General features: G+C 45.5%; 1 protein-coding gene across 2 annotated transcripts in view; it reads left to right on the forward strand.

The window, feature by feature from the left end:
- RNFT2 (ring finger protein, transmembrane 2) overlaps positions 1-12,276 on the forward strand; it is a 72,497-nt gene that overhangs the window by 24,069 nt on the left and 36,152 nt on the right. For both annotated transcript variants that reach the window (XM_049866532.1, XM_049866531.1), the window contains exon 7: positions 919-1,072. In XM_049866532.1, coding sequence (XP_049722489.1) covers positions 919-1,072 — 154 coding nt within the window. The remainder of the gene's footprint in view (positions 1-918; positions 1,073-12,276) is intronic.

A 12,276-nucleotide genomic window follows, 5' to 3' on the forward strand; every position in this document is an offset into this window, starting at 1 on the left:
AAATCTACCTCTGTCCTTTCCGTTTTGTGTGACCCTGTGCATGTTACTTTACCTTTTTTGTGCCTCAGTTTTCTCATCTGGAAAACAGGGTGGATAAAAATTTTTTTTTTTTTTAAATGGGGTGGATAACAGTGCCTGCCTTGTAGAGTTTCTGTTTTCATCATCATTGCTGCATGGCAGAGACTGCGCTGTGTCCATTATCACATCGAATCCTGCCAACAACACCATGAGGGAGGGAGTGATTCCTGTTTTGCTGATGAGAACACTGAGGCTTTCCGAGATGATGTTACCTGCGCAGAGCTAGGCAGTAAATAAATGGAGAAGCTTAGATTCACATTCAGGTCTCTGACGCGAATGTCTTTGTGCTTATCACAAATGAGTTACCTTTTGCTTGGGTAACTCTGAGCTTTGTTGTTATTTCTAGCTGCCACAGAGTCGGGCCCCAAAGCATGGTGACCCAGTCCTGCACCATCCCCACTGGGGACTGGACACTCCAAGCTTTAGCAGCTCACTTATAAAGTGGAGATAAGCAGTGTTCACTGTGCAGGGCTGTTGCAAGGATTTAATGAGATACAGTGAGTAAAGAGCTTAGCAGAGTCCCTGGCACATCAGTTTCCCCTCCTCCTTCCTTTCCTTCCACCTCTCTTCTTGTGAAGCTTGTTGTGGACCCATAAAACTAGAGGGACCACGGCAGTGCTCTAGGCCAGTCTCTTCATTTAACCCTTGGGGTAACTGAGGCTCAGAGAGGTTAAGAGACTCTCCTGAGATCACACAACAGATGAGTAGCAGATTCAGGGATAGGGTGAAGATGTCTGAGTCCCTGTTCAATAATATTACATGGCTCCCAGTATGAGTAGCAGAGCTGCTGAGGGTCACGCCCTCAGTGAGCATCCTGACTCTGGGAATCTTCCCCCATAGCCTCATATTCCTGAAGCCCAACCTGGAGACGCTGGATTTCTTCGACCTGCTGTGGATCGTGGGGATCGCAGACTTTGTGCTGAAGTATATCACCATCGCCCTCAAGTGCCTTATCGTGGCCCTGCCCAAGATCATCCTGGCTGTCAAGTCCAAGGTAGGCACTGGCTGTGGCCACCAGGCAACCCCAATCGTGCTAATTATGCAGGCACTCAAAGTGCCTTCTGGAGGAGTAAAGACGGGAACAGGCACAGTTGATGTCACCATATAAAATAAAGAGAACCTGACCTAGTAGATCCCATCTGCTGTAACTGTTGTTGTTATTGTTAGCTGCCATTGAGTTGGCTCTCGACTCATGGTAACCCCGTGCACAATAGAACAAAGTGCTTCCCAGTCCTGCACCTCCCTCATGAATGCTTGTGGATTGGACCGTTGTGATCCATAGAGTTTTCATTGCCTGACTTTCAGAAGTAAATTGCCAGGCCTTTCTTCCTAGTCTGTCTTAGTCTGGAAGCACCATTGAAACCCGTTCAGCATCACAACACCACACAAGCCTCCACTGACAGACAGGTGGTGGCTGTGCATGAGGTCCATTGGTGTATATCAAACCTGGTCTCCTGCATGGAAGGTGAGAATTCTGCCACTGAAACCACCACTGCCCACTGTTTTTTGTCCATCATCTACCTCTTATAAGTCCTTTAAGCTGAGCATGGCTCTTCATTGTATCTGCCTTTCTGTCACATCTCAACTCTCCAAGTTCCTACATTTCTAAGTTTCATTGTTGAAGGCTGCCTCTTCATCCAAATTTTACCTGAGAGAGAGAAGCATGTTGACTTGCCTTGGGCTCTGCATCTCTCAGGGGAGAATAGCCCCAATAGGTTTTGACACTCCGTGGCTTCTAGGAGCATGTTTTAGAAAGAAAACTGAGGCTCAGAAGGAAAGAGCTCTGTGATCGATTAGTGATGTCTGCCATGGACACAAGAGGGGGAAATTGTGGCAGTAATGCCTTGCAGTGGATCATAGGCAAAGGCCTGCAGGCAGATGATAAAGAGATCTTGGGGAATGACCATTGAGGACAGGAGATGTGAACCTAGGCACGTGAGAAAGCTAGCTCAGCAGTGACTGCCTAGAATAATAATAGCCTTAACAATAATAGCTTGGAATTATTGCGTAGCAAATTTGTACTCCAGACTCTATGCTAAGAATGCTTTAGGTATGAATTATTTCACTTAGCCTTATGACATCATCTGAGGTAAGCACTGTAGTGGGTTGAATGGTGGCCCCCCAAAAGATAATGTCCACCCAAAACCTGTGAATGCAACCTTATTTGGGAAAAAAAGGGGCTTTTCTGATGTGGTTAAAGACCTCAAGATTAGATCATCAAATGTCCCTAGAAGAGAAAGGGAGGACACAGAGACAGAGAAGGCCATGTGAAGATGGAGGCAGAGATGGGAGTGATGCATCCACAAGCCAAGGAATGCCTAGAACCACTAGAAGCTGGAAGAGGCAAGGAAAGATTCTCCCCTGGAACCTTCAGAGGGAGTACGGTGCTACTAACACTTGATTTTGAACTTCTGGCCTCCAGAAATGTAGGGGAATAAATTTCTGTTGTTTTAAGCTACCAAGTTTGTGGAAATTTGTTACAGTAGCCCTAAGACACTAATGGAAGCCTCGTGTGCAGTGGTTAAGTGTGCAGCTGCTAACCAAAAAGTCAGTAATTCGAATCTACCAGCCACTCCTTGGAAACACTGTGGGGCAGTTCTACTCTGTGCTGTAGGGTCCCTTTGAGTTGGAATCAACTCGATGGCAATGGGTTTGGTTTGGCTTGGTTTAGAACAGTAATAGAGGTACCATTACACTCATTTAGGGATGAGGAGATCGAACACTGGATAGGTCACAGTGTCTCGTAGTGGTAGAATTAGAATTGCAGCCCAGGTCTTTAGAGCTACAGTGAATTTGAGAGAAAGATAAGGAAGGCAAGAAGCTAATGGTTACTCATCACCTACTCATTCGGGGTTCTTGCTGGATTCTTTCCCATGACCTGACTCATCTAAGGCTGCCCACACCTCTGTGAGAGAGAATTTATCATCACCTCTTCAGAGAGATGAAAAGCTGAGAATATCCCTGTGGCTGCTGTAAGAACGTACTGAAACGATGGCTTAAAACAACAGGAATTTATTCTCTCACAGTTCTAGAGAAAGGAAGTCTAAAATCAGTATCTCTTGGCGAAAATGTAAGTGTCAGTAGGGCTGTGCTCCCTCCAGAGGCCCCAGGGAGAATCTATTCTTTGCCTCTCCCAGCTTCTGATGGCTGCTGATTGTCCTTGGCTTGTGGCCGCATCACTCTATTCCCTGCCTCTGTCATCACACTGTCTCCCTTTCTTCTGTGTATGAACTCTCCCCCTCCTCGTTCTTATAGGACACACGTGATTGCATTTAGGGCCCACTTGGGTAATCTGGGATTGTCTCCCCATCTCAAGATCTTTGATTTAATCACATCCGCAAAGACCCTTTTTCCTTATAAGGTAACATGTACAGGTTCCAGGGATTAGGACCTGGTGTCTTCGTGTGGCCCTAATTCAGCCTACTGCACTGAGGCTCAAAGAGGGGTGAGGTAAGTTGTCCAGAAAATACCAGCTTATCGGTTAAAGAATCAGCATAAGAACAGAAGTCTTCCAACTCCCAAGGCCGTGGCTGCTGCTTAGGACCAAGGGATTATTGCTAGGCACTAAATGGACCAGATGCCACAGCACCCGGGCCAACCCTAACCCTGATACTTTTCAGCCACTGGGTCTTGGGCAAGTCAGTCCCTTGGCTTCTTGAGTTTCTCCCGCAGAAAGCTAAGGTGTTAACAATGTCCCGCTTGAGATGCCGAAAAGATAAAAAGACTTAACGAGGATGTGGGTTCATTATCACCCGTACCAGTGAGGCAGGTGAGCTTTATGCAGCCTTCCACTGCTGGTCCTTACCTGTCCAGCATCCTTTCTGGTCTCCACTCCCTCCTGCCCCCTCACTCTGTTCTCTCTCCTTTAGCCAGACCCTACTTCTTTCATTTCTTTACACATGTTGTATGCCACTGAGTCGATTCCAACGCATAACGACCCTACGCACGTTAACTTACTGCATTCTGACAGCAGCCCATGTGGTAGATACTCTTCTTATCCCATTTTCCAGATGAGACAACTGAGGCACTAAGGCACTGAGTAACTAGGCCAAGGCCACAGAGCTTCCAGAGTGGGCTGCATGCTCCCCTTACACCTGCTGATCCTTTTGCCTCAAACACCCATCCCCCTTCTCGTGTCTTGATTAACTCCTGCTCCTTTTTGTTTGTTTTTATATTTTATTTGGTTTTTGTGTGTTTTTAGTTGAGGCAAAATTTACACAACAATTAATCATTTCTAAGTGTATAATTCAGTGGCATTTAGTACACTCACTGTGTTGCGTGACCATCGCCACTTTGTAGTTCAGAGATATTTTCATTCCTCCAAAAGGAAACCCCGTGCCATTAAGCAGTCACTCCTTATTCTTCCACCAGCCCCTGGAAACCATTAATCTGTGTTCTGTCTCTATAAATATGCTTGTTCTGGATATTTAATATAAATGGAGTCATACAGTGTGGGACCTTTGGTGTCTGGCTTCATTGACTCAGCATAAGGTTTACAAGGCTCATCCACATTGTAGCGTGTGTCAGTACCTCATTCCCTTTTTTTTCCGGAATATCCCATTGTATGGATATACCACCTTTGTTGATCCATTCATCTGTTGGTGGACGTTTGGTTTGGTTTTGACCATTTACCTATTGTAAATAGTGCTGCTATGAATGTGCGTGTACAAGTATTTCTTTGAATGCCTGATTTCAGTTCTTCTGGGTGTACTCCCAGCAGCAGAGTAGCTGGGTCATATGGTGATTCTGTGTTTAAGCTTTCAACAAACAGCCAAACTGTTTTGCATAGTGGTGGCATCATATTATATTATGTTCCTGGCAGGTACTGTTTTATCCCTGTTTCTTAGAGGAGAAAACAAAAGCAGTGAGAGGTGAAGCAACTAGCCCAAAGCCACACAGCTTGTAAGTTGCTGAGCAGGGATTTGAACTCAGGCAGTCCAACTCCAGAACCACTGCTCTTGGCTACTAGACATAAAAATACCCACTCCCAAATAAGATCCCTGCATTTGTTTGGAAAATTCCTCAGCGTTGACGTAGGAGTCAAGTGTCCATACACCATCTACACAAAACTCCCCCATAGCCAGGCCAGAATTACCTCCCTTCCTTCTCTGTATAGCAGGCGCTGCTGGGGGCTGAGGGGGCGGGGACGGCACCCGGTACCCCTTTCCTACACCACCGAGTTATGGGCGACAGTTATTAATGCCTCCCTGGCAACTGTCCAGCTCCCTCTTTTTGATTATTACTATTTTATTCGGTGAGATTAATGTTGCAGGTCACAACGTAATCCAGCCTGTGAAAAGTGATGTGAATAGTCTCCTCAAGATAAATTGCAGGCTTGGAAAAGGTTCACAGCCTTTTCTTGCCTGTCTGAGTGCTGTCCCAAATCCTCATCAATCCTTGTCTGGGGAGAAGAAAAGGACAGGTCTTCATTTGCAGCTGGGGTGGGAGGGTGGTAAGAGCGCATCTGTCAGAGACCCCTAATGGCTCACAGCACAGATGCTCTTCCTTGGGCCTCCACACCATCCACGGAGAGGATGGGCTTCTTTTTAATATGATCATTATTCTATTGGAAGGGCTGTTGGTATTTGGGTTTGCTCGAAGGCCCCCGACGTGTGAAGCTGAGTGAGCCATCTTGTCTGGGGACTTTGGGAATCTCTTCATTTTCCTCCTGTTCTTAATCATTCCTCTGGCAACACCAATTCCCACCTGCTTCCTGACACAGGAGGGTCTGGTAGGCATCCTTGCACACCTGGGCCTCCCAGGAGAATCAGGCTGGTTGGCCAGCTATGATGAGGATGAGGTTAAAGATGGCAGCCACTGGTCTTCAAACTCAACCCAAACCACCACTCTGGCTGGGTGTTGAGCTGCCGTTTGTGATTATAGATCCAGATAAATTTTGTGTGTGTGTGTGTGTGTGTGTGTGTGTGCTTTAGGTGAAAGTTTACAGCTCAATTTAATTTCTCATACAAAAATGCATATACATATTGTTATGTGACACTAGTTGTATCCCTATAATGTGACAGCACACTCCCCCTTCCCACTCGGGGTTTCCTACCTCCATCCAACCAGCTCCTGTCCCTTCTTGCCTTCTCATCCTGCCTCTGGACAGGAGCCGCCTATTTGGTCTCATGTATCTGCTTGAACTAAGAAGCACGCTCTTCACAAGTTTTATATTTTATAGTCCAGTCTAATCTTTGTCTGAAGATGGCCTTTGGGAATGGTTTTGGTTCTGGATTCAAATAACTTTTATATATAACCCATATGTTGTGGCCTTGTCTAATCTGGTGCCTGCCCACCACTCTGACCTCATCACCCGTGGCTCTTTACATTGCTCACTCTGGACCAGTCGCAATGGCAACCCCACTGTCCCTCCAATGCGCCCAGTGCCTTCCATCTCAGGCCCTTTGCACATACCATTCCTTCTGCCTGGAGCGATTTTTCCTCTGATGTTCCCATGGTCATCTCCTTCTCATCATTCAACTCTTGGCTCAGATGTCACTTTTTCTGAGAGGTTGTACTAGGCCACACTATTAAAAATAGTTTCCCACAAACTACCACTCTGATAGCCCCATTTCATGTCCTTCGTATCATGTATTACCAGTATCTCAAATGATCAGATTGTTCGTTGATTTTCTCTCTCCATTGGAATGTGAGCTCATGCGAATAAGGGCCACTAGGTCTGTCTTGAGAGTCGGTCTGCCTTGAGCGTGTAATAGATATTAATGGCTGAGTGAAGTGCCTTGTTAATAGTTGATTATCTGTTGTTGGTATTAGCTGCCGTCAAGTCAACCCCAACTCACGGTCACCCATTAGACCATTGTGGTCCATAGGGTTTTCATGGCTGATTTTCAGAAGTAGCTTGGCAGACCCTTCTTCCTACTCTGTCATAGTCTAGAAGCTCCCTTGAACCTGTTCAGCATCACAGCAACATGTAAGCCTCCAACGACAGACAAGCGGTAGCGGTGCTTGAGGTGCGTCAGCCGGGAATCAAACCTGGGTCTCCCGCATGGAAGGCAGCAACCAGGAAACCCCCACTGCCCTCCACCTGCTTATCCCCCGCTGCAGAGAGCTCTTCTCAGCCACTTCTCCTTTCTCTCACCAATTCCACGTTATTTAAGGACCTGTTCGCTTACAGTGAATCCTTGGATGGTGCAAACAGTTAATGTGCTTAGCTGCTAACTGAAAGGTTGGCAGTTCGAGTCCACTCAGAGGTGCCTTGGAAGAAAGTCCTGGGGATCAACTTCAGAAAAATCGACCACTGAAAACCCTATAGAGCACTTTTCTCTGAGTATAGGATTGGGTGAGGGCAGGGCAGACCAAAGTAAGAAAAGTAGTTTTCTCAAACGTGAGAGCCAAGAAGATTCACGAGGCTTTTTGTGCCATTGAAATCCCTACAGTTTCTGGGCCCTGAACCCAGCACTTTTGCCCTCAGAGTGCTTTCCCGTTGATTGAGTCATCTTCCCTCTTGGAGGGCAAGCTTTCCCCCTTTCCACTCCTCCCCTCCCAAGCAGACACCTGTCTACGCCGGGGAGCTCTGAGTTTCTAGGTCTGCACTGTGGTTCTTGCAACACTCCACGCTCTAGGCATAAAGGCAGTGTGTTCGCGCCCCTCCAGGAACCAGAGCTTTGTTACGTGGGATGCTGGAAAGGGCTAAAGCAATGCTTCGCAACCTGGAGTGATTGTGCTTCCCAAGAGGCATCGGGCAATGTCTGGAGACATTTTTGGTTGTCATACTTGGGGAAGGGGGTGCGACTGGCACCTAGTGAATAGAGACCAAGGATGCTGCTGCTGTTGGTAGCTGCAACTCAGGGCGACTCCACGCACAGTGGAACAGAATGTCGCCTGGTCCTGCGCCATCCCCAGGATTGGCTGCAGATCAGACCATTGTGACCCGTAGGGTTTTCATTGGCTCCTTTTTAAAAGTAGATTGCTACGCCTTTCTTCCTAGTCCATCTTAGTCTGGAGGCTCTGCCGCAACCTGTTCAGCATCACAGCAACACACAAGCCTCCGCTGACAGGTGGCTGTGAATGAGGTACATTGGCCAAAATCGAACCTGGGTCTCCTGTGGGGAAGGCGGGAGTTCTACCAGTGAACCACCAATGTCATGAAATGCACAGAGTATCTCCCCCACAACAAGGAATCATCTAGCCCAAAATGTCCATAGTGCCAAGTTAGAGATACCTGGGTTACAGGTTTGCTTTGTGGCCCTGGGTCACCTGTCCCACCCACCAGTTCACCTGTAGTTCTCTCTTCTGTTGAACACTTTTGCATTCATTCAGACGTTTCCCAGCTTTTTGCCATCCCTTTAAGGATTTTTTTTTTTTTAATAGATAATGTAATCACAGGGTTGAAAAGTCAGAGTATCCAAAATGGTACACTGAAATCTGTGAGAGCCAGAACTCTGTGGGACTGCCCTGTTTTTCCAGGTCTCTCAAGTTTCCCACCTTTGACAGGGTGCAGCATACCACCTTTCCGTAACAGTCTAGTAGTGGAAAATATTTGAGTTTTCCTTCTCTAACAGGTTTGTGCCTTACACAGGCTCTGACTTTCACAGGTTTTACGGTACACAGTGAAAAGTCTCCTTCCTCCTGACCCTAGGCACTCACTTCTCCGTGGAAACCACAGTATTATCCCTGAATCCGTTCATAGCTATTATATATGTATGTGTATATACAATATATATATAAAAGCAAATGAATTTATGTATTCTCTTAATCCACCTTTATATTTACCAATGGTAATATTACATACTTAGCTGTCATTTTACTTACACACTTAAATATCTGTCTTGGAGATTGTTCCTTATAGATAAAAAAAAAAAACAAATCCATTGTTATCAAGTTGATTCTGACTTGTAGTGACCCTGTAGGACAGAGTAGAGCTGCTCCATCAAGTTTCCTAGGCTGTAACGTCTACAGAGGAGCCCTGGTGGCACAGTGGTTTAAACATTTGACTGCTAACCAAAAGGTCAGTAATTCAAATCCACCAGTCGCTCCTTGGAAACCCTGTGGGGCAGTTGTGCTCTGTCCCATCGGGTTGCTATGAGTTGGAATCAACTCAATGGCAATGGGTTGTTTTTTTATTTTTTTTAATCTTTACGGAAGCAGACTCCCACATCTTTCCCTTGCGGAGCTGCTGGTGGGTTTGAACCACCGACCTTTTAGTTAGCAGCCAAGAAATTAACCACTGCAGCACCAGGGCTACACAGAAAATATAGCATAATGGTTAAAGCATGAACTCGAGCCAGATGCCTGTGTTCAAATCCTGTTTGAGAAACCTGTTGCCATTTACCAGTTGTGTGGCCTTGGGCAAGTTACTTCACCTCTCCCTGCTTCTGTTTCTTCATCTGTAAAACAGAATAGTATGTACCTATATTAGTTGTTGGAATCGACTCGACAGCAACAGATTCGGTTTTATGTTAGTTTCCAGAGTCTTTGAGTGTTACAAATCGTTAACGTGTTCAGCTGCTAACACTAAAGGTTGGAGGTTGAAGCCCACTCAAAGGTACCTTGAAAGAAAGGCTTGGCGATCCGCTTCCAAGAAATGAGCCATTGAAAACCCTATGGGGCACAGCTCTGCTCTGACACACATGGGGTCTCTGTGACTCAGAGCCAACTTGACAGCAACAGGCTTATGTTAGCTTTCAGTTGCTGCCTGACAAATTACCACGAACTTCAAACCCATTGCCATCGAGTCGATTCTTACCCACAGGGACCCAGTAGGACAGAGTGGATCTGCCCCTTAGGGTTTCCAAGGAGCAGCGGATGGAATCGAACTGCCAACCTTTTGGTTAGCAGCTAATGTCTTAAAAACTCCTGTTTATTAGCTTACTGTCCTATAGGTCAGAAGTCTAGGCGGGCTTGACTGAGTTCTCTGCTCAGGGTCTCCCAAAGCCAAAACCAAGGTGTCAGCAGACTGGGATCTTAGCTGGAGGCGCTGGGGATGAATCCACTTCCAGGCTCATGTAGGTTGCTGGCAGAATTCAGTTCTGTGCAGCCGCATGACTGAGCTGCTCGTTTCTTGCTGGTTGTTGGCCAGGGGTTCCCCTCAGCTCTTAGAGGCCACTAGCTGGTCCTTGCATGTGGCCCCCTCCATCTTCAGGCCAGCAACAATATCTCAAACCCTCAGGCTTCACATCTCTCTGACGTCTCCTTTGCACCAACCAGGGAAAACTCTGCTTTTAAAAGGCTCATGTGATTAGATCAGACCCACCCAGACAATCTCTGTTTTGATTAACTCCGAAGTCACGTATTACTAACTTTCATTACATCTGCAGAATCCCCTTTGTCAGGTAACATGACATCTCATCATATTCACAGTACTGGGGATCAAGGGGAGGAATATTGAGGGGCCACCCTAGAATCCTGCCCACCACACTACCTCGAAAAGTTGTTACGAAGAAGATTCAATTGCACATCCCCTCGTATGCACTATATAAAAGTTAACTTCTTTTTCTGTTTTTTTAAGAATCCTGGATTTTCTTATTGTGTTTGGATTAAGGACTTTTGAAAGGGATTCCTCTAGAGACTCTTTGGATGGTTTTGAATTGCTTAGCCCTCTTTGCCCAGCTGACTCTGTTGATTCTTCAGGACTCTGCTTAGGTGTTACTTCCCCACAGCCCTGTCAAGACACAGTTAGTGCCTCTCCTTTACCTTCCCACCACCCCCGTCACTTATCTCCTCCACTGGGTTATAAGTTCCATGGACAGACACACGTCTGTCGTTCACTGATGTAACCCACCTCTTTAAAAAAAAAAAATCCTTACATTGGCCCTGTGAGATGAATGGTCAGGTTTACCTATACCCATTTTATAGATAAATAAAACTGAGGCTTGGGGAGACTAACTGGTTTGTCGAGAGTCACTAGGCTTGTAGGTGGCAAAGCTAAGACTCAAACCCAGCTCTTTAAGATATAACAATAACAGTTAATATTTGTCAGGTTTTTGTTTTTGTTTTTTTCCTTGTTGGCTTATTTAACTACTGTGTGAAGTACTTTATTTACATTATTTCGTTTGGTCCTGTCAACAACACGATGAGGTTGGTAATGTTATTATTCCCATTCTACAGAGGAGGAAACCAAGGGTCAGAGAGGTGAAGTCACCCAGCCAGCCAGCAGCAAAGACAGAGTGTGAGCCCAGAAGGGTGATCTGTCTGTCTACAGCTGTTATTAAAGTTCTCTCATCATCAGTTTTCACAGATGGAACAGAAAGTCAGCAACAAAGATACTAATCATTAGCAATATTAATATTACCTGAAGTTTAGTGTGCTTTATGCTCTTTAAAAACTTTATCTCCATATCTGTCCTTGCTAAGAAGATTCTAGAGCCCATACAGAAGGCTAAGAAATTGTCTTTCACTATTCAGTCCTGATTAATAATCAAAGAGGTGCTAAGTAAAATAAAAAGATACCACTGTCACCAATCAAATTTTCCAAGTCCAGAAATAATGGAAATATTCAGGTTTAGTGAAGGAATCCGAAAATGGACAGTCTCAGACACTGATGTAGTATTTTTACTTTTATTAATGTATCCTAAGGAAATGATTAAAGATGGAAAGAAAGTTTTATCCATACAAATGTCCAATTAAAGAAAAATTGGAAACAACCTAACTGCCCACTAACAGGGGATTAGTTAAATAAACGATACCACAGCACATGAAAAAACAATGGTTGGTCTTCAGTTTCATAAAAAAGAAATTGTCTTTCTCTGCAGAATCATAGGGTTAAGGAAAGAGTACAGACTCTGAAATTAAACTTAGATTCAGGTCCCGGCCACACCACCTTCTTCTGCCTCTGGGACCTTGATGAACCTCGCTGAGCCTCAGTGGCCCCATTTTTAAATGGGCTGAGGCAGATGCCTCATGTCAAGGAAGTCTCCATCACAGTAAAACTTACTGAAGTTTTAATTCAAAAAAGGTTGTTGGGCTTGATCAAAAAGCACTTGATTTTTCTCCTGAGACCTGTTCATAGGAAGAGCTACATCATCAGGTTTCCTACTAACCCTTGAGTTTCTGCAAGGAGCCCTATTTGATATATTATCCTTTTAATATGCTTCGGGATCCTGTGCACTGCTGTTTCACGTAGGACATCTGCGTCAGCGTTCATAGGAGTCCTTCTCCCTTTTAAGGTGACTTCCCAGAAATTGCTCCCATCATTTCACTTCTATCTCATTGGCCACCACTGAGTCACACTAGCTGTAGG

This window comes from Elephas maximus, chromosome 22 (assembly GCF_024166365.1).
Source record: "Elephas maximus indicus isolate mEleMax1 chromosome 22, mEleMax1 primary haplotype, whole genome shotgun sequence".
Lineage (NCBI taxonomy): Eukaryota > Metazoa > Chordata > Mammalia > Proboscidea > Elephantidae > Elephas > Elephas maximus.